The sequence below is a fragment of the Erinaceus europaeus genome, chromosome 1 (assembly GCF_950295315.1).
Source record: "Erinaceus europaeus chromosome 1, mEriEur2.1, whole genome shotgun sequence".
Classification (NCBI taxonomy): Eukaryota; Metazoa; Chordata; class Mammalia; order Eulipotyphla; family Erinaceidae; genus Erinaceus; species Erinaceus europaeus.
This window is the reverse complement of record NC_080162.1, coordinates 10,993,254-11,018,905: the sequence shown is the minus strand read 5'-3', so window position 1 is coordinate 11,018,905 and position 25,652 is coordinate 10,993,254. Positions and strand designations below refer to the sequence as shown.

The window sequence follows — 25,652 nt, the reverse complement described above, 5'->3', positions numbered from 1 at the left end:
GGCTTGGGGACTGGGAAATTAAAAGGGGGAGAGGAGTGTCTTTTAAATTCAAATGTCAAAGAAAACATCTTTCACAGTTGACTATCACTGCATATCAAGGTCAACCCGCTGGGAGATAGGAACAATAGAGAGAGAGAGGGGAGTGCTGGACAAATCATCCCAGGGCAACTGAGCAATGGGGGTGGGGGGTGGGGGAGAATAGCAGCCTTCCCTTCCCCTACAGAGCTGTCTTTATTTAAAGGAGAGAGCATTTGTGGATTAGATTTCTCGTTCTTTCAGAAGGTGCTTAGAAAAGCCCAACTCCTGTTCTGGGCAGAGGAAGCCCCAGCTTTTGCATGGTCCCCCAAGTTACCAGATAATGCTTGGAATAAATTCTCACTTGCCTTGTGTGGGCTCATTCATAGTCCTGTTATCCAAGACTAGACTGAAATAATAGTGTGGACAGATCAGATAGGGTGTGATGTAGAGTCCTCTATCAGAGGCTTTTTTTTTAATCCCCCTGGGAAATCTCTCTCTCTCTCTCTCTCTCTCTCTCTCTCCACCTTTCCCTTCATGTGCCCCTCCAAGTCTTTTCTAAAAGGGTATAGGAGAATTACAGCGAGCCTGTACCAATTCATCTGGGTGGAGGGTGGAGGGGTGAGTGTGGAAGGGGTAGCCCTGTAATATTGATAGGAGATGTCTGAAAGAAAGCAAGCCTCCCTGGGGATTTCAGCACCTAGGAAGAAGCAATTTGGGGGCATTCCTATGGCCACCATTTAAGCACCAAGAGGCCTGTGTGAAACAAGGCGAGGCTGGGGTCTGGCAGCGAGTCCCCAGGTGCTCTGGGTTGCAGCCTCTGAGTCCGGGGTCCCGGCGGCGGCCCTGCCCCGCCCAGCTCGGTCCTCGCAGCCTCGCCGGCTGCTGGGCTTTGTGGTTCGCGGGTGCGGTTGGGCCCCTGCTGGGGGTGTCGCTCCGAGCATGTGCAGACGGCAGCCCAAGGTAGAGGGAGCGTGCCCGCCCGGCGAGCCCTGAGCCTTGCCTTGCAATGCCATGTTTGTGTGTGTGCTCTGACTCCCACAGAGCCATCAGGGAGACGGCTTCCCGGCCAGACTCGGCTGATGTTTTCTTGTTTCTGTTTCAGCCTTCAGGATAAATCCTTCAGCAGCACCGCTGTAACAGAGTAAGTGATTCTTGCTATTCGAATTATGACTTGCATGCTATTCTCTGGAAGCAGCTACCGCAAAGGTATCTTACCCGGTCCCCAATCTCCGTCTATGTTAGATGCATTGTCTCCTGCAAGCTGGAACTGTGAAAATTTAGAGAGGAGCTCACTGATGTGGCCCAGATTATCTTTACAGGTTGAAATCTGCCTTTTTTTAGCAGCCAGGGGGAGAAATATATTAAAACAGGCTGACTTAAATGTTACTCCAAGATACGTGTTCTTACAGCTCAATTTATTATGATTATTTTTAAAAAATTTGATTTGACAGTGCCAGAAAGACAGCTTTTTTTTTTTTTTGTATTTTGCCAACATTGGTGTCAGGAAGCACATTGTATAAATTTACAACAAACAGGAGATGAATGTGAAGTGACTTGTGTTGAACTGCAGTGTGAGACAAATAGGCTAAACTTATCCTCACCCTCTCTTGTCTACAGATTTCTAAGGCACCGTGGAGTAAACTTTTGTTGCAAGCATGCCCTTTGTCATGTTTGTCTTCTGATATCAAAAGTCTGGCTATATAAGGGATGAGTCATCTTGTCCAATGGTTAAAGCTGTTGATTTGGGAAACAAGCAACCTTGAAATGTGAAATGGAGTGTAATGTTTTGCTCCATGAGAAAAGTCTCAGTATTTTTATTAGATATTTATAGTGCATGGCTTCAGCTCTTTGTCATCTCTTTATGTTTTTCTTAGACATAACTACCCACTTCACAAATTAATAGTGTATAATACTACTTCTATAATTGTACAAATTTATATGTAGTGTGCATATGAGTATGAAATACAAAGTCTTTGTCTGGCAGTCTTTCTCTAGGCTAACTCATGATGGTTGTTTACTTCTGGGACTTTTTAGTCAAAGGCACTCTAAATAGTTTTGTGAGAAAGAGGGATGGATTAGGTTAGATACTCAGCTTCATTTAGAACATGCTGCAAGTTTGACAGAGAAAGTCCACATAGCCTAGGGGCTGTTCATTCCCTAAAAATCCCTAAAAAGGAACTAAAGGAAAAATAGTTAATAAGAGCTACTCAAATCTTTGCCACTATCTTTATGATTTGGTGATGGAGGAATAAGATTCTACAAGAATGGAGTTCTGGTGGTGGGAATTTTGTGGAATTGTACCCCTCTTATCCTATGTGTATCCTATGGTCTTGTCAATATTTCCATTTTATAATTAAAAAAAATTAAAGTTAAAAAAAGATTCTATAAGAATTCCGAGACCCTCTTGTCTTTCATATCCCTTTGGTCTTTGTTTAGAAATATTATTCTTTTAATGTTCAGCTTTGGAGTCATGTAAATAGACAGGCATTTTAAAACAAATGTTGATTTTAGTAGTAGCAATATACAGTCCTCACTGGGACTGGGACCCACCTTCTATTAATGAGATAGTTTGTCAACTGTGCTACAACTTCTCTTCCCTAGAAATCTGAGAAAAGGAAGTGTTACACAGCCAAGTATGCTAGCCAAACAAGAGTTCATGTTGTTTTCGACGGGTCATGTTGTTTTCGCCGGGCTGGCTTCACAGGCGGGTAACAGATGACCAGGGACTCATGGTTGAGCTGTAGGCAGTATCTCTTTATTCATGCAGGACGCAGCCCAATCTAAGCCAAGCTAAGCTAAACTAAAGGTACAGTACTGTAAAACTCACAATGCTGTCTTTATATATACTTGCCAAGTAGGGTGGAAACAGGATGTGACATAGAGAGGGTGGAGAGAAAAGTGACTGGTGAAAATCAGAGTGTGACAAAGAAGGGGCAGAGCAGGTGAGAATCCTATCACTGAACCACAATGCCCTGGAGGGAGGGTGGAACTTGTTAACAGTGGTTATGTAAATAGAATAGTGTTAAGCAGGGGGGATTTAAACCAAATGAAACAGAAAGGGTCTCATGCATACCAACAAGTTCATGCCTTCCTGGTTCAGGTGAGCAGGTATTGCTGTCTCAGCTTTCTGTACTGGTGGGAACCAAATGCTTGCTGAGCCTGGCACGCCAGCACACCCTTTGTGTCCACATCCTTGGAATCAGTCAGAGAGCAGCTTTCAAATGGAGACACTTAGTCCCAGACATCACATGAACATTTTTTTTCCCTAAAGGTTTTGCGGTTAAACACTGGGGAAAAGTCTGCTACCTGTCTCTGGACATCCCCCTTTACACCCCCCCCCCATCGTGCGTGTGGCGTGTGTGTGTGTGTGTGTGTGTGTGTGTGTGCACACACACACACACACACACAACAAGGAACTCTGATTACATAAGTTCCTGTTGTTGCTTTCAGAGAAGTGACAGTGATTTATTTTGAAAGGCACTGAGTGACAATTGAAAGCCATCTGGCTGATCTAAACAACCTAAGGAACATCTTGAAAACCTAATAAAAACTTCGTAGGTGCAAGACAGCACAGAGAAGCATCATTTTCCATTAGCCATTAACTAATACAATCTTTTCAGCTCCCCTCCGTCATATGAGCCATTTTCCTGCATTCTTTGGACATGATCCAAGACCAAAGGGTGCACTGTCCAGTAAGAGAAACATAGCAAGTGGTTGGTCTGGGTATTTGAGTGCACGTCTGGTGTAGTCTTGGCATACACAAAAGGGATGCTTTTAGACACTGACATTTTTGTATGAAGAAAAATGTATTTTTCCTGTTGTCCACCCATGCCCATTTATTTTCTCTAGTGCCTGAGATTCTGTCTAGAGATTATTTCCTTTGGATGAAGGCCTCTCATGATGGGAGGTGGGTTCAGGTTGTCGCTAATACCTTAATGTACATTAGATTATTAGGTAGTTTAGCCTAATAGGGTTCTGCTTGACCTGCTGCAGTTTTTCTAAGAATCAAAGAGTGGGGCTTTCAGGACACACTCAGTGACAGAGTTTAGTCTATGGTTTTTTTCCAAGCCTGGTACTGGCTCTGCAGTTGTTGACTAATTCAGTTGGTCTTTCTTTCTTTTTTTTTTAAAGCATTAAAATATTTTATTTATTTATTTATTTATTTATTTATTTATTTATTATCAGCTAGAGGCAGGAATTGAGAGGGGAGGGAGATGTAGAAAGAGAGAGAGACAGATGCCGGTAGCCTTATTTCACCACTTGTTTAACTTTCCTCCTTCAGGTGGGGACCAGGGGCTTGAACCTGGATTTTCCAACACTATAATGTGTGCACTTAACCAGGTGCTCCACCACCTGGCTCCCAAGATCAGTTTCTTTCTGTCCATCCATCCATCCTTCCTTCCTTCCTTTCTTTCTTTTTAAAAGATTTTTTAAATTTATTTATGAGAAAGACAGGAAGAGAAAGAAAGAACCAGACATCACTCTGGTACATGTGCTGCCAGGGATCGAACTTGGGACCTCATGCTTGAGCGTCCAAAGCTTTATTACTGCATCACCCCCCAGACCACTCAATTTCTTTTCTATCCAGATTCATTCAATATCAAAATAGTGATGACCTTCCCTTCCATACCAACTGTAACTTTTTTTGAAAAAAAATTAATATTTATTTATTTATTCCCTTTTGTTGCCCTTGTTATTTTATTGTTGTAGTTATTATTGTTGTTGTCATTGTTGGATAGGACAGAGAGAAATGCAGAGAGGGGGAGAGAAAGTCAGACACCTGCAGACCTGCTTCACTGCCTGTGAAGCGACTCCTCTGCAGGTGGGAGGCGGGGGATTCAAACCGGGATCCTTACGCCTGTCCTTGTGCTTTGTGCCACCTGCGCTTAACCTGCTGTGCTACCGCCCGACTCCCCAACTTAACTTTTTAACCCATGGCTATTTCCTGTGTTCCTCTGGTTAACCTGTTGTACAATAAGTTTGGTTTGAGATGAAATTTTCAGTAAATTAGTTATCCAAAGCAAGGATTCTTCACCCCAGCTTATCATGAATGTTAACTGTGAACAAGGCTGTTCCTGGAGCTCCTGAGAAAGTTGCCTCAGTTTTCTCCAGGAGAAGAGAACCCAGTGTAGGTGAGTGTGGTGGTGTCAGCCCAGCCTTGGTATGTTCCTTGTACACTGTTAGCTTGGTGCGAAACTTGTTGAAACATATTGGCTTTGGGATGTGGTTGGAAAGACCATCTATTTTTTACGAATCATCATTCCTTGCTAGGGGTATGGCTCATCCTGTTAGAGCAGGAACTTGCTTCCTGAAGTCCTAGAGGTCCCAGGCTCAGTCCCCACCACCACCACCGTGTGCCAGCACTCAGTTTTGTTCTGCTTTCTTCCGTCTTTTTCTCTTCGCCTATCTTCCATGATACATAGATTTTTTTCCCTCCAGGATTATCACTGGGGCTCTGTGCCTTCACCACAAATCCACGGCTGCTGTGTCCCCTTTTTGTCTTTCAATTTTTTGGATACGACAGAGAGAAACTGAGGGGGAGGGAGATAGAGAAGGAGAAAGACACCTGAAGACTTGCTTCACCGCTTGTGAGGTGACCCCCCCACAGGTGGGGACCAGGAACTTGAACCCAGGTCCTAGCTCATCGTAATACGTGTGCTCAACCAGGTGTAACGCCACTTGGCCCCACAGAGGTATATTTTAAACTCACGTTCCTGCGCCCTACTTCAGAGAGTTGACCTTGAGGCTGGGACGGGGGCGGGCAGCACAGTCCAAGCTCCCTATTTTCATTAGGGATTCCAAGTCGTGTCAGTACAGATGGTTGTGGGGCACACTGTGAGGAACCCCTTGTCCTGTGTGTGACTTAGACTGCAGCCCCGTCTAAAGTTCAGTGCTCCAGTATCTTCCCCTCTCATCTCTCTGTCTCTGTCACTCTCCTTCTATTTGAAGAAGTTGGCTTGGAACAGAGGTTAAAAAAAAAAAAGGAAGGGGGAGAAGAGAGAGAAAAAGAAAGAGAGAGAGAGAGAGAGAGGGAGAGAGAGATGGAGGAGAGAAGGGAGAGAAGAAGAAAGAAAAATCTCTTAGGAAATCCTGCCCTTATAACTTTACTTTTATAGAACTTGTTATCACAGGAAGAGTGGAAATTCCCTTTCTGGCACAATTACATTTTATCTAAAAACAGTCTGAGGCCTCTCTTACTCACCCCAAGTCAAGCAAAAGAATATTTTATGGTCACTTGCTTCATCACTCTTATTTTTTTTAATTTTTTAATATTTATTTTTATTTATTTATTCCCTTTTGTTGCCCTTGTTGTTTTGTTGTTGTAGTTATTATTGTTGTCATTGTTGTTGGATAGGACAGAGAGAAATGGAGAGGGGAGGGGGAAGACAGAGAGAGGGAGAGAAAGATAGACACCTGCAGACCTGCTTCACCGCCTGTGAAGCGACTTCCCTGCAGGTGGGGAGCCAGGGCTTGAACCAGGATCCTTATTCGGGTCCTTGTGCTTAGCGCCACCTGCACTTAACCCGCTGCGCTACAGCCCGACTCCCTCATCACTCTTATTTAAGAAAAAAATTATCCTCCCTCCTCTATATCTCTGTGAGGGAGTGTTGCCTCAAGACTCCACTTGGGTCTTGACTTTATTCCATGTGGCGGAGGAGAAACCACATGCACTTTCCTGCCTGATGCCTTGGAATCCTGGATAGTTCCTTCGCTTGTGTAAAGATAATTCATAATTTCCACTTCATCGCGTACTACTGCCCAGCTTCATTGAGATAGTGTGAAAGGGAGGGTGAGCTTTTTCTTGTTTGTAGTTGACAGAGGCAACAAAATAACATCCGTGAACAATTTACAAAGAAATGACTGCAAGGACAGATTGCATTTCAATATATTTTTATTACCTTTATTTATTTATTAGATAGAGACAGTCAGAAATTGAAGGGGAAGGGGGAGATAAAGAGGGAGAGAGAAAGAGAGACTCCTATAACACTGCATCACCACTTGCAAAGCTTTCCCCCTGCAGCTGGGGGGTGGGGGGTTTGAACTTGGGTGCTTGTACATTGTAACATGTGCGCTCAACCAGATGCGCCGACACCCAGCCCCCCCCCCCCCCAGGACAGATTATTTGTATGTTATCTGGAAAAATACAAATAGAGCACTGTGGGTCTTTCTTTAATCGGACTGATTAAACCCACAAAGGAAGTCATTTACTAGAAATGCGTTCAACCCTTTGCCCACCCCTTACTATGCTGCAACAGTACGAAAAAAGGAACATAAACTTAAATTGAAGTTTACTATTGTAAATTAGTGTGCACTGAACAGAGGTACATATATCTGTTCGATATATCCATATCCATATATTTGTATCTTTTAGTTAGTTACTCAGAAATGGAATAACTGAATAAAATTTCCATTTTTAATTATTTGAGAAACATTCTATCCATACTGCTTTTCATATGTCTTCTGACCAACAGTGCATAAGGATTCCCTTTTTTCTCTTTTCAATTTTTTTTTTTTTTTTTTTACCAGAGCCCTGCTCAGCTCTGACTTAAGGTGGTGTAGGCGATATTGAACCTGAGACTTTGGAGCCTCAGGCATGAGAGTCTCTTTGAACAGCCATTGTGCTATCTACCCCCACTCCAATTTTTTAAAAAATTATCTATGTTTATTTATTAGATAGAGATAATCAGAAATAGAGACGGAAGAGTGGAAAGGAGTCAGACACCTGCAACACATCTTCACCACTTGCAAAGCTTTCCACTTGCAGGTGGGGCCCTGGGGCTCAAACCTAAGTCCTTGTGTGCTCCACCACCAGGCTCCAGGGTTCCCTTATCTCTGTAGGCTTTTCACCACTTGTGGGTATGCAAATATCTCCTACCAATTTTTAGGGTGCAGTTTAATATTCGTGGTAATTTCTTTTGATGTGTAAATATTTTAAATATAAAGTGGTAGCACTTTTTAAGAGCTTCCTTTTCATTGCCTTGCTAATCGGGTTGAGTCTCCAAACACATTTTATATTGAGGTCCTGTGGTCTCTTATCACTTCCATGTTTCATATTTATCTTTTATGTACTTGTGTGTATTTTATGGTTTGAGGTCTGCTTCTAAACCTTTTAAAAATCATTTTATCACCTGGTGTACTGCATCAAAGTCAAAGACTCTGGGGTGGATGGGGGGCAGAGTACAACTAGGTCCTGGAACAGGATGACAGAGGACCTAGTGGGGGTTGTATTGTTATGTGGAAAACTGAGAAAGAGCACTCATGTACAAACTATTGTCTTTATTGCTGGCTGTAAAACATTAATCCCCCAATAAAGAAATTAAAAAAAACTCATTTTATTGGAGGAAACCATAATTTATAAGAGAGTTGTTGTCAAGTGTGCACTGTCTTAACTTCCCTGTGGTAGTTGTCTTCACACACCTTTTCTGCCAACAGACTTCTTCTCCCATAAAGCACTCCCCCCCCAGACCCCTTTCAACCTTCTCTGAACCCCACCCCCCAACCCTTCAGAGTCTTTGAATCTACTCCACCAGACTGCGGTTTGTCTACATTTCACCCTGTGTCTTCCCTTTCTTTCTTTGTTTCAAGTGTTTGGTCTATTTTGAGGTCATCTTGTGTGTGGTGTTATGTGGTGACCTAGTTTTATGTTTTTGCACTTGAAGGTACAGGTGTCCCAGTGCCATGTGTTAAAGAGCCTTTCCTTTCTCCATTGCATGACCTGGATTCCTCTACCCTTGATGGGATGTCTACAGGTGTGGGGCTTTGTTTTGGGTCTCTCTGTTATGTTAAAATGGTCTGTGTGCTTGTTTTGTTCCGATAGCATCCTGTTTTCTAATTAAAAAAAGATTCATTTATTTCATGAGAAAAAGAGAGGGAGAAGCAGAACAAGGAGTTCTGGCCTATGCAGTACCTGGCCTGCGATTTCTGCACTTTCTCGCGGGAGCTGACTCCCTCACCAACCATCATAATGACTGTTGCTTCATACTGTAATGTGAAGTCAGGGCTCCTAATGCCTCTATGTTTCTCCTTTGTTCTCAGATTGCTTTGACTATCCAGGGCTTGTCTGGTCTTCAACAAATCTCAGTATGCTTTGTTCTGTTTCCTTAAAGGGTACCACTGAGATTTTGATAGTGATCCTGTGTGTTGAATCTGTAAATTGTTTTTCGTAAAATGGTCATTTTGACAATGTTTATTTTTTTCTAATGCAGGAACATAGCCTGTCTTTTTAACTCTTTGTGACGTCTATTTTTCTTCTTCTTTTTAAAATATGACTTCTTTTTTTATATATATTTTTTAATTTATTCCCTTTTGTTGCCCTTATTGTTTTATTGTTGTTGTCGTTGTTGGATAGGACAGAGAGAAATGGAGAGAGGAGGGGAAGACAGAGAGAGGGAGAGAAAGATAGACACCTGCAGACCTGCTTCACTGCCTGTGGAGCGACTCCCCTGCAGGTGGGGAGCCGGGGTTTGAACTGGGATCCTTATGCTTTGTGCCACCTGCGCTTAACCCGCTGCGCTACAGCCCGACTCCCTGACTTCTATTTTTCTTCTTTTTTTGTTGAGGGGTTAATGATTTAAAATACAGCTGTTGACACATGGGTGCCATTTCGAGTCCCCAAGATTAGTGTCTGCAGAGCACTGTGACTCCAACTTATGCCCTTCCTTCCCTACACTCATATTCTAGGACGCCCAGGCTCTTGCCGCCTGCTCCCATCTTTTCATTCCCCAGAGCCTTTTGTTGTGGGGTGATCCACATCTGTGTCTTTTTCTTACCTTGACAGTGTCCTTAGTTTTCCATTGTATAGGTATTTTGCTTCCTTAGTTAAGGTTACTTCTAGTTGTTTATCTTTTTTTTTGATGCAATTATAAATAGGATTATTTTCCTTTCAGCTAACTGACTTTATATTATTTGTATATACAAATTCAACAGATTCATAGGTATTGATGTTTTTTTTTTAATATTTTATTTTTGAGAGAGATGCAGGCAGAGAGATACATGGAGAGAAACACCAAAGCACTACTCCGCTCTGGCTTATGGTGGTGTGGGGGATTGAACCTGGGACTTTGGAGCCTCTGGCATGAAAGCCTGTTTGTATAACCATTATGCTTTCTCCCCCACCCAAACACTGATGTTTTGTATCCTGCTATTTGACCAAACTCTGATCACTTATTTTTAAAAGGATATATTTACTAGTTATATTTACTTGATCAGACAGAGAGAAACTGAGAGGGGATGGGAAGAAAGAGAGACAGAGAGACACCTGCAATGCTACTCCATTGCTTCTGAAGCTGCCCTCCTGCTGGTGGGGACAAGGAGCCGGAACTGGGGTCCTTGCACATGGCAACTTGTACATTGACCAGATGTGCCACTGGCTGCCCCCTTAATTTTTTTCTAGTAGCGAAAACAAAAACAAAAATAAAAACTTTTTTGTACTGCAATCCAACACACACACATACACACACACACATACACACACACACAGGAATACTTCTGCCACTTAGAGTTAAGTTCTTGAAGCTTCATTTTTATGAAAGACCTATGTTAGTGCATACTTTCACTAACTGAAAGAATTTCTGATTTTACAGCAAAAGGCACAAAGTGAAACTGTCATTCAGAGATCTTTGTTTTGTTTTGTCTTCTAATTACTTCCAGTAATCATTGTAGAGGCAACCTACATCCTGAGCAACAAGAGAGACACTGCCAAGCTCCTGCTGGAGGGACTATACTTCTTTAGATAAGCTATGAACTTGCCATATCACTCCTGGTTTGACCACATGTATTATTTTAGGTATTTATGTGGTATCAGGTGCAATTCGGTAGTTTATTTTTGTGTGTGGCAACACTAATTATTTTCTCATATAAATAATGACAATTGTTTCTTTGCTTTACACCATTACAGACTAGGGCATATTTCATAAGATTGCTCTGCTTTGGGTGGGGGTGGGGGTGGAAACCTGCTTGGATAATGTCTAAGCCATTTTAAAAATAACACTTAGATATTTCTATACTCACATTTTCTGTTCAAGTTCTCTATGATAGTTAAAAAACAGAAAGACTAGTAGCTCCATTCTTTCTTTTGCCTGCCTTCCTTCCTCCCTCCCTTCTTTCTTTCTTTTTTTTTTTTTTTAATTGCCACCAGACTTATTGCTGGGGCTCAGTGGCTGCCTGATGAAACCACTACTCTTCATGGCCATACTGCTTTAAAAAAATATTTTTATAATAGAGAGAAATGGAAATGGTGGGGATAGAAGGAGAGAGGGAGAGAGAGAAGGGGAGAGAGAAAGAGAGAGAGACCTTCAGTATTCCTTCACTGCTTGAGAAGGCCCCCCCCCCCCACAGGTGGCAACCAGGAGCTCAAGCTACCTTTCAAGACCCACTCATAGGCCACAAGGTACACGTTGGAAAAAGAAAACATCACATTTAGTTTTGAATCATGCCACTGCCCAGTTTTGAATATCTGAGAATGAGATCACTGATGAATTTAGTCTCTAAATTCCAGTAGTACACTACTATGTAGGCAGGAATGCCATGCAAAGCCTATAAAACACTTGGTTTGAGTTAAGCATATGCAAATATACATTTCCATCATGGATCCAATTTTATAATTTCATTAGTATTCTACACTTTTCAGGGGCCCTTGGGTACAGAATGAGTATAATGGTCAAAAGTATATGCTAATGAAGTCAAAACATGCTCTTCTTGCAAGCCAATGGAAACTCAGTTGACCGGGATGTATGTGTGCTGTGTTAGTTAGGAGGGAGATCAAGTTCATTGTTACATTTGCTTCCTTAAGTGATTTCCTTAAGCTATTGCTAGAATTGTACACTTAATAAGCCTTAAAATTGTATCAGCCTCATACTTCAGAAGACGTTATAATTTTGTATATTCCGGTGCAGAATTTTGAGTTTTTTAGAATTAATTATACGATGAGAAGGAAGATTAATAGATCAAATGTAGGCAGAAAGTTCTATCCAACTCCTTATTGTTGAACTCTGAGCTTGTGTTTTTTCATTGGTTTTCAGCTTAGCTATATTACTTTGATTGGGAAATATTTTTATTCACATTGCATATCACATAATATAGAAATATTTTTATTTGCATGCTCTGTTAAAATAAATTTCTACAAAGGAAATAAGAAGGCAATAATTATGAATGTAGTTTTTCCATGATGTACATAGAGAGGACTACTGATGGTTAAAAACATGAAACAGAAATGAAATTTAGTTCATCTCATTAAGGGTAACATTATAAATTGAATAAGTTGACTGATTATTTTATTAGTGATTTAATAATGATCGATAAAGATTATGGGATAAGAGGAGTACAATTCCACTTAATCCTCACCACCAGAGTTCTACATCCCACTCCCTCTATTAGAAGCTTTCTTTTTTTTAAAAAAAATTTTTTTTATTTAAGAAAGGATTAATGAACAAAAACATAAGGTAGGAGGGGTACAACTCCACACAATTCCCACCACCCAATTTCCATATCCCACCCCCTCCCCTGATAGCTTTCCCATTCTCTATCCCTCTGGGAGCATGGACCCAGGGTCATTATGGGTTGCAGAAGGTGGAAGGTCTGGCTTCTGTAATTGCTTCCCCGCTGAACATGGGCGTTGACTGGTCGGTCCATACTCCCAGTCTGCCTCTCTCTTTCCCTAGTAAGGTGTGTCTCTGGAGAAGCTGAGCTCCAGGACACATTGGTGGGGTCTTCAATCCAGGGAAGCCTGGCCAGCATCCTGGTGGCATCTGGAACCTGGTGACTGAAAAGAGAGTTAACATATGAAGCCAAACAATTTGTTGAGCAATCATGGATCCCAAGCTTGGAATAGTGGAGAGGAAGTGTTAGGGAGGTACTCACTGCAAACTCTAGTGTACTTCTGCTTTCAGGTATATATTTTGCAGTAGTTTATGGATACGTGTGAACATAAGCTGTCTCTCACAGAAACTGGTGTATATCTAGGTTATGGGACTTTGTTAGAAAGTGAACTACTTGAGATGAAATTAGAGTGTACTATGAAAGGAAAGGTCTCACCCGAGTAATGAAGCTGAAGGGTTGTCATTCCACACGTGAAGTCTCTGGACACAGTCTGAGGTGAAGCATGTTGAGGTGGCAATCATTGCGTTGGTTAGGTTGTGATCGGTGGATTCAATATTATTTGGTTTGGATTGGGAGATGCATACGGGAAAGTGGGCCCTATCCAAGGGTTCCAGGACTGGGGGAAATAGGGGCTCTATAGTGGAGATGTGAGATTCCTGCTGTCTTAGGGTTCAAAAAGACAATCGATAGTTAAAGGTATTCTTTATCCCTCTGGGAGTATGGACCCAGGATCATTATGGGATGCAGAAGGTGGGAGGTCTGGCTTCTGTAATTGCTTCCCCGCTTTCCCTTCTGAATTGCTTCCCCGGGGGTCTGGAGTGGTGGGGTTCCAGGATATGTTGGTGAGGTGTTCTGCCCAGGGAAGTCAGGTTGGTGTCATGGTAGCATCTAAACTTGGTGACTGAAAAGCATTAAGATACAAAGCAGAACAAATTGCTTAATAATAAGGAACCTAAAGATAAGAATATAGCAGATGATATTTGGGGTCTTCAAGTTGGAAGAAGGTATGTAGTCTATTTTGGTATAGTCTGAGGGACACATGAGTTTGCAGTGACTCAGTAAGTGCAGCAGGCAAATAGAAAGACCTAAAAAGACACTAGTCTATAAAAAATAGTTTGTAACTAGGCTGAGACAAGAAAGTCCAGGAATAGGAAGTAAATATTTAATACTTTAGGTGAATTTGATATTCCTTCGATATTTTTTACCGAAATACTTATCCACAGATTGGATTAGAAATAGAAAACTTGGTGACTTATTATAAATCCCAGAGAGTTTCAGTGCACAGTTCCAGGGGGCCTGACTGTGGTGCACCAGGTTAAAAGTACATAGTGTGAAGCACAAGGACCCACACAAAGATCCCTGTTCAAGACGCCGGCTCCCCACCTGCAGAGGGGTCACTTCACAAGCAGTGAAGCAGGTCTGCAGGTGTCTTTCTCTCTCCCCTCTATTTTCACCTTCCCTCTCAGTTTCTCTCTGTCCTGTCCAAAGAGAAAAAGATGGCCACCAGGAGCAGTGGATTCATAGTGTAGGCACTGAGCCCCAGTGATAGTCCTGGAGGCAAAACCAACCAGCCAACAAACTAAACACAGTTCCAGTACTCAGTGCAGTACCTGCAAGTCAGTAAATGATTAATAAATACTTGTTGAATTATTTCAAGACTAACCCAACTTAAAAAAAATCAATACTAATTAACTGATCTGAGCATTTTATTGAGTGCCTACTCTGTGTAGCACTGTGGTAGTTATCTAGAGAAAATATACAGTGACTTTTCTCTCATAGAGTTAATTAGAAGGATCTTAGAGATAGAATGGAATTCCATAACTTTATGAAAGGAAATATTGTCGGTGACCAAATTTCATAATGAAGAATCAATATGGACTGTGCTTAAAGGATAAACAGGACACAGAGGCGAACTAGGCTGGGAAGATTCATGCAGGGCAGTGAATCTTGAGAATGAAGAATGTGTAGGATTTGAATATGGAAAAAGCATAAAAAGCTTTCTATGCTGAAGTCGGGTGGGGTGAAGTGGGTTGGGAATGACTAAGAACAGCAATAAAGTCTCTCTCCTATGAGATACACAGAGAGAGAGAGAGAGAAAGCGAGAGAGAGAGAGACAGAGAGAGAGACAGAGAGAGAGACAGAGAAAGAGACAGAGAGGGAGAGACAGAGAGAGAGACAGAGAGAGAGACAGAGAGAGACAGAGAGAGAGAGAGAGCTGTATGGAAAGCTGGGAAGGTTTCAGTATAGAAGAGCCAGGTATTTATACCAAGGCTTGTCTAGATTTGGGGGAAAAAATTGAAAAGCCTGCAAGTTAATAGAGCAAGTCAAATAGGAGCTAGTGTGTTAGGGAGATGGCATGAAGCTGAGAAAATGCCAAGAAGCATGTTGTTGACTTCCCTATGAATTAGCAACCCTCTACCAATTTCTTTTTCTTTTTCTTTCTTTTTTGTCATCTCTCTTAACTTGATAGCGATAGACAAAAATAGAGAGGAAAGGGATAGAGAGAGGAAGAGATACAGAGAGACGCCTACAACATTGCTTTAGCACTCCTGAAGCTTTCCTCCTGTGGGTAGGGGCTGGGGCCCTTGAACCTGGGTCCCTGAACACTTTAACGCGTGCGCGTTCAACCAGGTGCACCACCACCCAGCCTTCCATCTATCAATTTCCAGATGGGATGTCTCTTCAAGTGCTGTAAACCTATAAGTCTTTGCTAAGGTAGATTAGATGATACGGAACATTGGTACAAAAAAGACAGTGGCTTCTGTTTTTTTAGCTCAGACATTATTGGCATCATTCTCTGGTATATGATCCTAGCAGGTGGGTGGAGGTAGTTTGGGAGATAGTGGTGAGGGTTGTTTTGTTTTAGTTTACTATGCTAATATTGAGATAATTGTAGACTTCTGCTTCTGCTACAGCAGACAGTTGAATCTGACATAGTTTTGTTCTGTCTTCCCAGGTGTGATGAAGATATAGTATCTCTACATGAAGACCAGGCTGATTATTCAAGTCTCAGGTATGACTCACTATTGTGTGGAATCTTCTGAAGTATGAAGATCACTTGGGTCTAGTGCTTTTCAAATTCTTCTCAATCTCATGCCTTATTTCTAATAGATTATCATGAGGCACGTTTTGTTATCTATCATTTCATACCCTCCTTGGCACCCAAGAGAGAGCCTATGAAGTATGCTTAAGAAATCTCTATTGAATTAAGATAAATAAAGGATCTCAACGTTCCAGCCACAGACCTGAAAGTCATTCTAGAGTTATCCAATATGTCATGTCGCTGAGTGTCTGGGGAACGGTCTTGGTTTTCAAAGAATTCCTGATATGATAACAGTATCCTCACAGTAACCATTTCTTTCACAATTAACTTTGCTCCAAGTAATTTCACACAGGTTTTACTGCTTCATGGAAGCAGTAAGAGGAAGCTGATGCTGCTCTCCTCATTCTGTTAATGGAAAAACTGAGGCTCAAGATAACAATCTCTTGTGAGGTGGAACGTGAACTCATCTGTCTAACTCTAAAGTCTACTTATTATATAGCAAATATTTGTTGAAGACTCATCTTTTAAAAAGAAAATAGCTTCTTCTTATTATTATTATTATTATTGATTTACAAGATGATAATAGGGTATAATTGTATATATGTATATATGGGAGTCGGGCTGTATCGCAGCGGGTTAAGCGCAGGTGGCGCAAAGCACAAGGACCGGCATAAGGATCCCGGTTCGAACCCCGGCTCCCCACCTGCAGGGCAGTCGCTTCACAGGCGGTGAAGCAGGTCTGCAGGTGTCTGTCTTTCTCTCCTCCTCTCTGTCTTCCCCTCCTCTCTCCATTTCTCTCTGTCCTATCCAACAACGACAACAACAATAATAACTACAACAATAAAACAACAAGGGCAACAAAAGGGAATAAATAAATAAAATAAATATTTTTAAAAAGCTTATTATTATTATTAATTATTATTTTATCTCATCCTTGTCCTTCACTTCCTTACTGAAGATCTATTTTATGTGTCAGAAAAATGCCAAAGTATGGAAGAGACACAGCTGTCTCCCCTTCCAAGCAGCACAGATAAGTTTCTGGGATGAATAGTTTCTCTTTCTCCTCCTCCTCCTTCTCCTCCTCCTCCTTCTCCTTCTTCTCCTCCTCCTTCTCCTTCTCCTCTTTCTCCTTCTCCTCCTTCTCCATCTTCTTTTTTCTTTTAATATAAGATCAAGAAAAAGATGATGTGGCCAAGCAGAGAGAGCAATTTATGGAAAACCATGAGCGAGTAGAGAGAATAACATCACTTGAATAAATAATAAGTAGTTAGTTGAATGTGGCAAGAATCCTGAGATCTGGATGGTAGTGAGGGGCTTTGGGAGGTAAGAAATTAAGCTGCAGAGGCAGATAACATAATGGTTATGCAAAGAGACTCTCATGCCTGAGGCTCCAAAGTCCTACCATAAACCAGAGCTGAACAGTGCTCTGGTAGAAAAAAAAAAAGAAAGAAAGAAAGAAAGAAGTTAAGCTGGTGAGTTTTCCTCTTAAGCTCCTTGTAAAGACCTCCCATAAAAGAACTTCTATCATGGCCAGCAAAGAAGCAATCCTTCATGAATCAAAGACCCAAAAGCTAAAGAGAAAATACCATTAAAGAAAGAATTTCTATACCTATAACTTGAGCTATCTCTTTAAAAATAAAAGAGAAAATACATTTTCTTAACTTCTTTTTTTTTTTAATTTATTTATAAAAAGAAGACATTGACAAAAACCATAAGATAACAGGGATACAACTCCACACAATTCCCACCACCAGAAGTCCGTATCCCATCCTCTCCCCTGATAGCTTTCCTATTCTTTATCCCTCTGGGAGTATGGACCCAGGGCCATTATGGGGTGCAGAAGGTGGGAGGTCTGGCTTCTGTAATTGCTTCCCCGCTGAACATGGGTGTTGACAGGTCGATCCATACTCCCAGCCTGTCTCTCTCTTTCCCTAGTGGGGAAGGGCTCTGGGGAAGTGGGGCTCCAGGACACATTGGTGGGGTTGTCTGTCCAGGGAAGTCTGGTTGGCATCCTGCTAGCATCTGGAACCTGGTAGCTGAAAAAGATGTCAGGCTCAGAAAAAAAAAACAAACCCAAAACTCTATTATTGTCATGGGACCTTTGGAATATAACTAAAATAGGCTTACTAACTATCTACAAAACGGAGACCCCCCCCCCAACTCCTCATCTGCAATATTTCAGTCTTTAGGTTCATGATTTCCCAACTATTTGTTTGACTTTATATGGTAACTCTTCCCTTAACTTCTTATCAGGAGAGCATGAATTCCAGTTAGAATCCAGGGAGAGATCAAATTAAATACAGGAAAAGAATGGCTAGTGCATAGCCAGGATGTGGTTGACTAAGGAGTGGAAATAGAACAACAGTGTGGAGGCAGTTAAACTTAAAGCTAAAGACAGACTTAGTGCTACCTGGTAAAAGAGAACATAATCAACAAAATAACTCTTCAATATTTGTAAGAGAAAATTTAAAAATCTATGCCAGAGGCCCTGGTTAATATTTTTTTTCCTTAAAATCATTATATTTTTTTAAACATCTAGAAATTTCTAATAGGTCTGACAATCAATATCAGAGCATGTATTGAACACTATGCTAGTTTATTTGAAGTGTATCTATATCAGTGGAAGCAAAGAATATTTATAAGCATTTTATTTTAAAAATGGTTATTTGTTATTAAATAGAGCAATTGAGGAGACAAAGAGAGAGACAGAGAAGACACCTGTAGCCCCTGCTTCACCTATCCTCATATGTTTCCAGGATCATTTGAATTTCTTGCTTGAGTACCTCTCTGACTCAGTAAGTAGCATGTTGTTGAGTTTCCGAATTTTGTGACTTTTAGTAATTTTCTGTTTGTTGTTGAATGTTAGATTTACTCCACTGTGGTCTGAAAAGATGCTTGGGATGAGTTCACTGCTCTTGAATTTGTTGATACTGTCTTTGTGGCCTAATATGTGGTCTATCCTTAAGGATGTGCTGTGTGGATTTGAAAAGAATGTGTATTTCAGTTTTTTGGGGTGAAGAACTCTGAAAATGTCCAGTATTCCTAGTCTGTTCATCCCTTTGTTTAATTCTCTTGTTTCTTTGTTGATTCTCTGCTTAGCTGATCTGTCTAAATCTGAGAGTGGGGTGTTGAAGTCTCCCACTATTGCTGTATTTCTATTTTTTTTTTTTTAGCTTTGATTTATAAAAAGGAAACATTGACAAAAACCATAGGATAAGAGAGGTACAACTCCACACAGTTCCCACCACCAGAACTCCATATCCCATCCTCTCCTCTGATAGCTTTCCTATTCTCTATCCCTCTGGGAGGATGAACCCAGGGTCATTATGGGATGCAGAAGGTGGAAGGTCTGGCTTCTGTAATTGCTTCTCCGATGAACATGGACGTTGACAGGTCGATCTGTACTCCAAGCCTGTCTCTCTCTTTCCCTAGTGGGGCAGGGCTCTGGGGAAGCAGGGCTCCAGAACATATTGGTGGGGTTGTCTGTCCAAGGAAGTCCCATTGGCATCATGGTAGCATCTGGATCCTGGTGGCTGAAAAGAGAGTTAACATAGAAAGCCAAACTAGTTGTTGACTAATGAACCTAAAAGCTAGAATTGTTGTCTCTGTTTTGTAGATAGCTAGTAGGCCTATTTCAGTTATATTCCAAAGGGTCTGGGACTATACTAGTTTTATTTATTTTTTTCTCCTGTGCCTAAAATCTGATATGCAGGTGGATCCAAGTTGCTGTCTGGAGACATGATATCACTGGAAAAAGGAACAGAAAGCTGGATCAGGGAAGAGAGTAGCTCCCTAATATGGGAAAGGGGTATAAATATTGTTGACTGTAAACCTCATGGATTTGATCTGATCTGGGGCCCATATTCAGCCTGTGTGACCTCTACATCCCTGTAGATCTGAGCTCACATTCTGTGGTCATGGTAGGGACATCGCAAGCTGCCCCAATGTCAGGACCCATCTTTCTCTGGTGGAAGATAGAGTATGTTGTCCAGCCTCCATTCGGAGGATGGAACATTCTGTACCATGTTGAACCTGGATCACTGACATAACAAAGTGGTAGATCATCTAAGGAGCCATTTTGCCAGCCTGTTAAACTTTTCAGTGCCTTTGGGAGTTATAGGGAGACCATTACAGACTCATATTGCCAGTGAGGAAGCAAGGATACAGGTATGAGAGACTAGAGGTTTACCTGACCAGCCATGGCTCTTTGTTAAATGGCATCTTGCTTAATGTCTGGGTTTTAAACTCTTTAGTTTATAAAATTAGGGTGGCCGTATCTAACTTGAGTTTCTCACTATTGCCCTGAGAGAAAACACAGGATATTTAAAGATGTCTGAAAGCATCTTGAAGAGAAAATAAATGAAAAGAAGAAAGTGATAGTATTTATGCATCCCAAAATGAATCATAACAAAGATCTACACTAAAGACTTTGGTAGGAGGCCCAGGTGATGGTGCGCCCAGTTGGATCCATATGTTACCATGTGCTGGAACAAAGGTTCAGGTCCCCTGTTCCAACTCACAAAGGGGAAGCTTCTGAAATCCTGTGTGCTGCAAATGTCTTTTTCTCCCTCTCTATTTCCCTCTCCTCTCAATTTGTCTCTGTCCTGTCAAATAAAAATAATAATAAGTAATAAATAAAAGAAAACAAATAGCCCCCTGGAGCAGTGGATTCACCATATAGGTACATAGTCCCAGAGATTATCCTGGTGGCAATAAATAAACAAATAATTTGCTAGGTACAAATAAATGCACATTAACACCACATAAATACAGTAGCCGTAGATATCGCTAACTCCTTCCTCCTGCAGCAGTTTAGTATTTTGTTTTTTGGCATTTTCTAAATGAAGCCTTTGCTGTTTCAGAGATGAAGACAATAAAGAAAACTACCCCAACTCCAGGGCTCCCCTAGAGGAGCCCTCACCAGCCTCCCATGAGCCTCAGCAGCATGTGGAGCAGACTGTGCAGGTGGACGGAGTGCTGAAACCCAGCATGGGCAACTTCAAGTCCCGAAAGCCCAAGTCCATCTTTAAAGCGGAGAATGGGAGGAGCCATGGAGAAAGCCAGGTAGTGGACTCAATTCCTCGGGCCGTTACCAGGTTGCTTGTTTCTCAGAGAGCACAGAGTTGCTGGCAAGCAGTGTGGAGAGGTTTATAGTGCTGTGTTATTATGCACATTGTGGCTGGAGACACACTCCCATTGGTTACTAGTCCGTCTTGGGGCAAGCTCATGACTTTTCAAATTGACATTTTATGTGGATGGTGACATTGGTTTAGAAAAAGAGCTCTTGGGAGTCGGGCGGTGGCGCAGTGGGTTAAGCGCACGTGGCCAAAGCGCAGGGACCGGCGTGAGGATCCCGGTTCGAGCCTGCGGGGGAGTCGCTTCACGGGCTGTGAAGCAGGTCTGCAGGTATCTGTCTTTCTCTCCCCCTCTCTCTCTGTCTTCCCCTCCTCTCTCCATTTCTCTCTGTCCTATCCAACAACAAAGCAACGTCAACAATGGCAATTGTTCTTCTAGCGTTTGCCCTTCTTCCGTAGCCAGTCAACAGCGTCAGGTTGAGCCTGATGTAAAGTTTCGAGACCTCCTTTGAATCTGGAGAGGTGGCAGTCGTTGACTATGTGGGTCATAGTCTGTCTGGAGCCGCAGGGGCAGTTCGGGTCGTCTCTGGCTCCCCAGCGATGGAACATAGTGGCGCACCGGCCATGGCCTGTTCGATAGCGATTGAGGAGGGCCCGATCATAACGTGCTAGGTCAAAGCCGGGTTGACGCTCGCAGGGGTCTGTGATGAGGTGTTTGTTCTTGACCTCAGCTGACTGCCAACTCTGTTTCCAAGAGACTGGAACAGAGAAGTTCAGTGTAGGCGTAGGGGACCAGATTGGGTGATGAGACGTCAAGCGTTGGACAGGGTGGGCGAAGATCTCCGCTTATATTGGCACGTCCGGTCGAGCGTAGACGTGGGAAATGAACTTAGATGATGCCGCATCCCGACGAATATCTGGCGGGGCGATGTTGCTAAGAACTGGCAGCCATGGAACCGGGGTGGAACGGATGGTTCCAGAAATTATCCTCATGGAGGAATATAATTTGGAATCGACCAAGTGGACATGGGGGCTACGGAACCATACTGGGGCACAGTATTCTGCAGTGGAATAGCATAATGCCAGAGATGATGATCTTAGTGTGGAAGCACTCGCGCCCCATGAGGAGCTGGCCAGTCTTGCAATGATGTTATTCCTCGCGCCCACCTTTGCTGCAGTTTTTATGAGATGTTTGTGAAATGACAGAGTGCGATCGAGAGTGACGCCAAGATAGACTGGCTGGGCTTCATGCCGGATTCTCGTATCGCCAAGCTGCACATTAAGCTCACGCCAGGCCAAGGCATGGTGTAGATGGAAAACAGATGATACCATTTTTGCAGTGCTAGGGATTCATCGCCATTTTTTACAGTAATCAGATATCAGAGACATGTCTTTTGTGAGTGTTTCCTCGAGGATGTCGAACTTGGATGCCTGAGTTGCACAGCAGATGTCATTGGCGTAGATGAACTTCCTTGAAGAAGTTTCTGGGAGGTCATTGATGTAAATATTAAATAGCGTAGGAGCCAGAACAGAGCCCTGGGGGAGGCCACTTGAGACAAGTCTCCATCTGCTAGACTTGTCACCCAGATGCACCCGGAATCTTCTGTTTTGGAGAAGAAACGATATAGTGTTGGCCACCCATGGAGGCAGGCATCTTGAGATCTTGACTAGGAGACCACGGTGCCAGACCGTGTCATAGGCTGCTGTGAGATCAACAAAGACAGCACCCGTCTTTAAATTCTTCTGGAATCCATTTTCAATGTAAGTTGAGAGGGCCAGGGCTTGTTCGCAGGTAGATCTTCCTGGGCGGAAACCAGCTTGGGCGGGTGATAGGAATTTCTCTGTAAGAGGAGAAATACGTGACAGAAGCAGCCTCTCAAGGAGTTTGTAACACATGGAGAGGAGAGAAATTGGTCTATAGCTGGCGGCCAGTGTTGGGTCTTTCTTTGGTTTCAAAACCGCTATTATCCTCGCACGACGCCAAACTTTGGGCATAGACTCAGATTCCAAGATGTGGGACAGGAATGAAGCGAGCCACTTCTTTGCCGCGGGACCCAGGTTAAGAATGAGTTCTGGGGTGATGTTGTCGTAGCCAGCAGCTGTTCCCGGTTTGACCCTCTTCAAAGCGTCTTCCAGTTCAGACAGTGTAAAGGGAGAGAGTTTTGGAGATGGACAAGATAACCAGAAGTGGGATGACCACTTGTGGGAAATTTCTCTTTTCCAGACTGGGTCGATCTTAGAACGTCCAACTTGAGTTAGGTGACTGGCCACTGAGTTTGGAGATACGGGAGGATGGGAGACGGGAGGGGGTTGGCTACCACCACCCAGTCTGTGAAGAAGCTTCCAGGCCTTCCTACTTGAGTGGGTGAAGTTCAGACATTCCCTGAGTTGTTGCCAGCAGGCTTGGCGTGCTGCATCCAGGGAGGCAATGAGATGGTCAGCCACATCTGGGTCGCCCGACTCATCATACTGCTTTAGTAGTTGCTCGCATTCAGCATCAAGACAAGGCGTATAGTTAGCACGTCTCCCACGAGGAATGGCTTGGGAAGCTGCTTTGAAGATGGCTTGGCGGAAGCGCCTGTAGGAATCTTCAGAGGGGATAGAGTTAATTGGAATTGCAGGAATAGATTTGTTGGTAAGATCACTGAACAGATGCCAGTTTGCTTTCTGAAAGTTCCATCTTAGTTTCTTCGAGCACAGAATCAGTGGGAGCTGGAGACCAATGTGGATGATAGCTGGGCGGTGATGACTGTGCGGGAAGATCTTGAGAATTTGTCTCATAGCGGGAAAGGCTTGGCCGATGACTGTGCTAATCCAGCACAGGTTGGATGACAAGTCTTTATTCCATCTAGCACTGTGAAAAGAGCCTGGCTGTTTGGGATCGTATAATAGAGAGAGGCAATAATACAATGGCAATAATAACCGCAACGAGGCTGCAACAACTAGGGCAACAAAAAGGGGGGAAAATGGTCTCCAGGAGCGGTGGATTCATGGTGCAGGCACCGAGCCCAGCAATAACCCTGGAGGAAAAAAAAAAAAGAAAGAAAAAGAAAAAGAGCGCTTATGTTCCCAATGGGGAAGTGCAGACCAAGATCTCCAAGTCGCTTCCCTTATTGGCGACATGGACTTCATGACCTCAAGTTGGAGATTCCACATTCCGGGTGAGGTAACGATGTTCTCTTTAGGCTTCTCTTGAGCAGCTTCCATCAGTACGTCAGTATTTATGTGCATAACTGTGTGTGTAGGACCTGGTTCATTGAGGTCAATGTATATTTAAATGAATGGGTAAAGCCTTGCTCTGACTAGTCTTGGGTACAAAATTTACATTTCATAATTTTGATGAGCTTTCCTAGTTATAGAATGAAGTCATGTGGCTAGGAATGTGGGAATGTGGTGATTGTTTCACTCTTAGAAAGTCCAGGTCAAGTTACTTAGGACGTTTCAAGATAGAGTAAAGGAATATAACTCACTTTAATTTTAGTAGATTAATGGTTCCAACACTGACATTATACTTGTGATGTAACTAACTCCTTTTTGTACATCCATAGATACTCCATTAATGGTATTTTTACTTTCCTATTTTTTTAAATTTTTATTTATAAAAAAATAAATACTGACAAAAACCATAGGATAAGAGGGGTACAACTCCACACAGTTCCTACCACCAGAACTCCGTATCCCATCCCTTCCCCTGATAGCTTTCCTATTCTTTATCCCTCTGGGAGTATGGACCCAGGGTCATTATGGGATGCAGAAGGTGGAAGGTCTGGCTTCTGTAATTGCTTCCCTGCTGAACATGGCACTGACAGGACAATCCATACTCCCAGCCTGTATCTCTCTTTCCCTAGTGGGGCAGGGCTCTGGCGAAATGGGGCTCCAGGACATATTGGTGGGGTCGTATGCCCAGGGAAGTCCGGTTGGCATCATGTTAGCATCTGGAACCTGGTGGTCTCTCTGGAGAATCCCAGGTTGAAAGCTGCTTCTTTTCAGAGTTCACACCAAGTGTTGTCTCCAAGAGGCCATCTTGGCTTCTAAGTCTACTTTCCTATTAATCGTTAACTGTTAATCTAAAAAATAATGTGGGATAACTTTCATGTAATAGTTTAATAAAATAATAACTTTAAGTGCCATCTCATTTAACAAATGGGCATCAAATGATGTTGCTTTCAAATCAACTTTGGCTGGATGGTTTATTTGATGTGTTAATTTTTTCTTTTTTTTAATTTTTTTTTTAACTTTCTTTATTGGGGGATTAATGGTTTACAGCCAACAGTAAAATACAAAAGTTTGCACACGTGTAGCATTTCTTAGTTTTCCACATGACAATTCAACCCCCATTAGGTCCTCCTCTGCCATCATATTCTGGGACCTGAGCCCCCCACCCCCCACCCCAGACTTTTACTTTGGTGCAATACACTAGTGCTATTTTTTTTCTTAGTAGCTATGTGATTCATTCTTCTTCATTTTTTATTTACTGTTGTCACCTCTTGTTAAGTCAGTTACTTCTGCATTAAGATGGAAATGCTGGGACCACAAGGTAGCTTATCTGGATAGTCTGCCTGTTTTAACTCAAACCCAAAAGTTTGAGTCCAGGCCCCATTGTTGTGGAGGAAGTTTTTATGTTGTGGTATATTTCTCTCACTTTCTGTGCCTGTCTCTCTTTCTATCTGGAAAAAAAATGTTAGAGGGGCCAGGTGGTGGCACACTTAGTTGAGCACATGTTACAATGAGTAAGGACCTGGGTTTGAGACCTTGGCCTACAGGGGGAAAGCTTTGCGAATAGTGAAGCAGGGCTGCAGGTGTCTCTCTGTCTCTCTTCCTCTCACCCTTTTGCTCTTAATTTCTGTGTCTAACCGGTGAATAAATAAAGACAATAATAAAAAAGAAAATTATGGTTACAGGACATATTAAAAAATTGG

The 25,652-nt window shown here is 42.5% G+C and overlaps 1 protein-coding gene across 3 annotated transcripts in view; it reads left to right on the top strand.

The window, feature by feature from the left end:
• The first annotated feature begins 823 nt into the window (after positions 1-823).
• FAM13C (family with sequence similarity 13 member C) overlaps positions 824-25,652 on the top strand; it is a 161,017-nt gene continuing 136,188 nt past the window's right edge. For 2 of the 3 annotated variants that reach the window (XM_007517389.3, XM_060190209.1), the window contains exons 1-3: positions 989-1,159; positions 15,572-15,628; positions 20,521-20,722. In XM_007517389.3, coding sequence (XP_007517451.2) covers positions 1,098-1,159; positions 15,572-15,628; positions 20,521-20,722 — 321 coding nt within the window. In that variant the 5' untranslated portion in view covers positions 989-1,097. The other variant, XM_016185685.2, reaches the window with a different exon arrangement.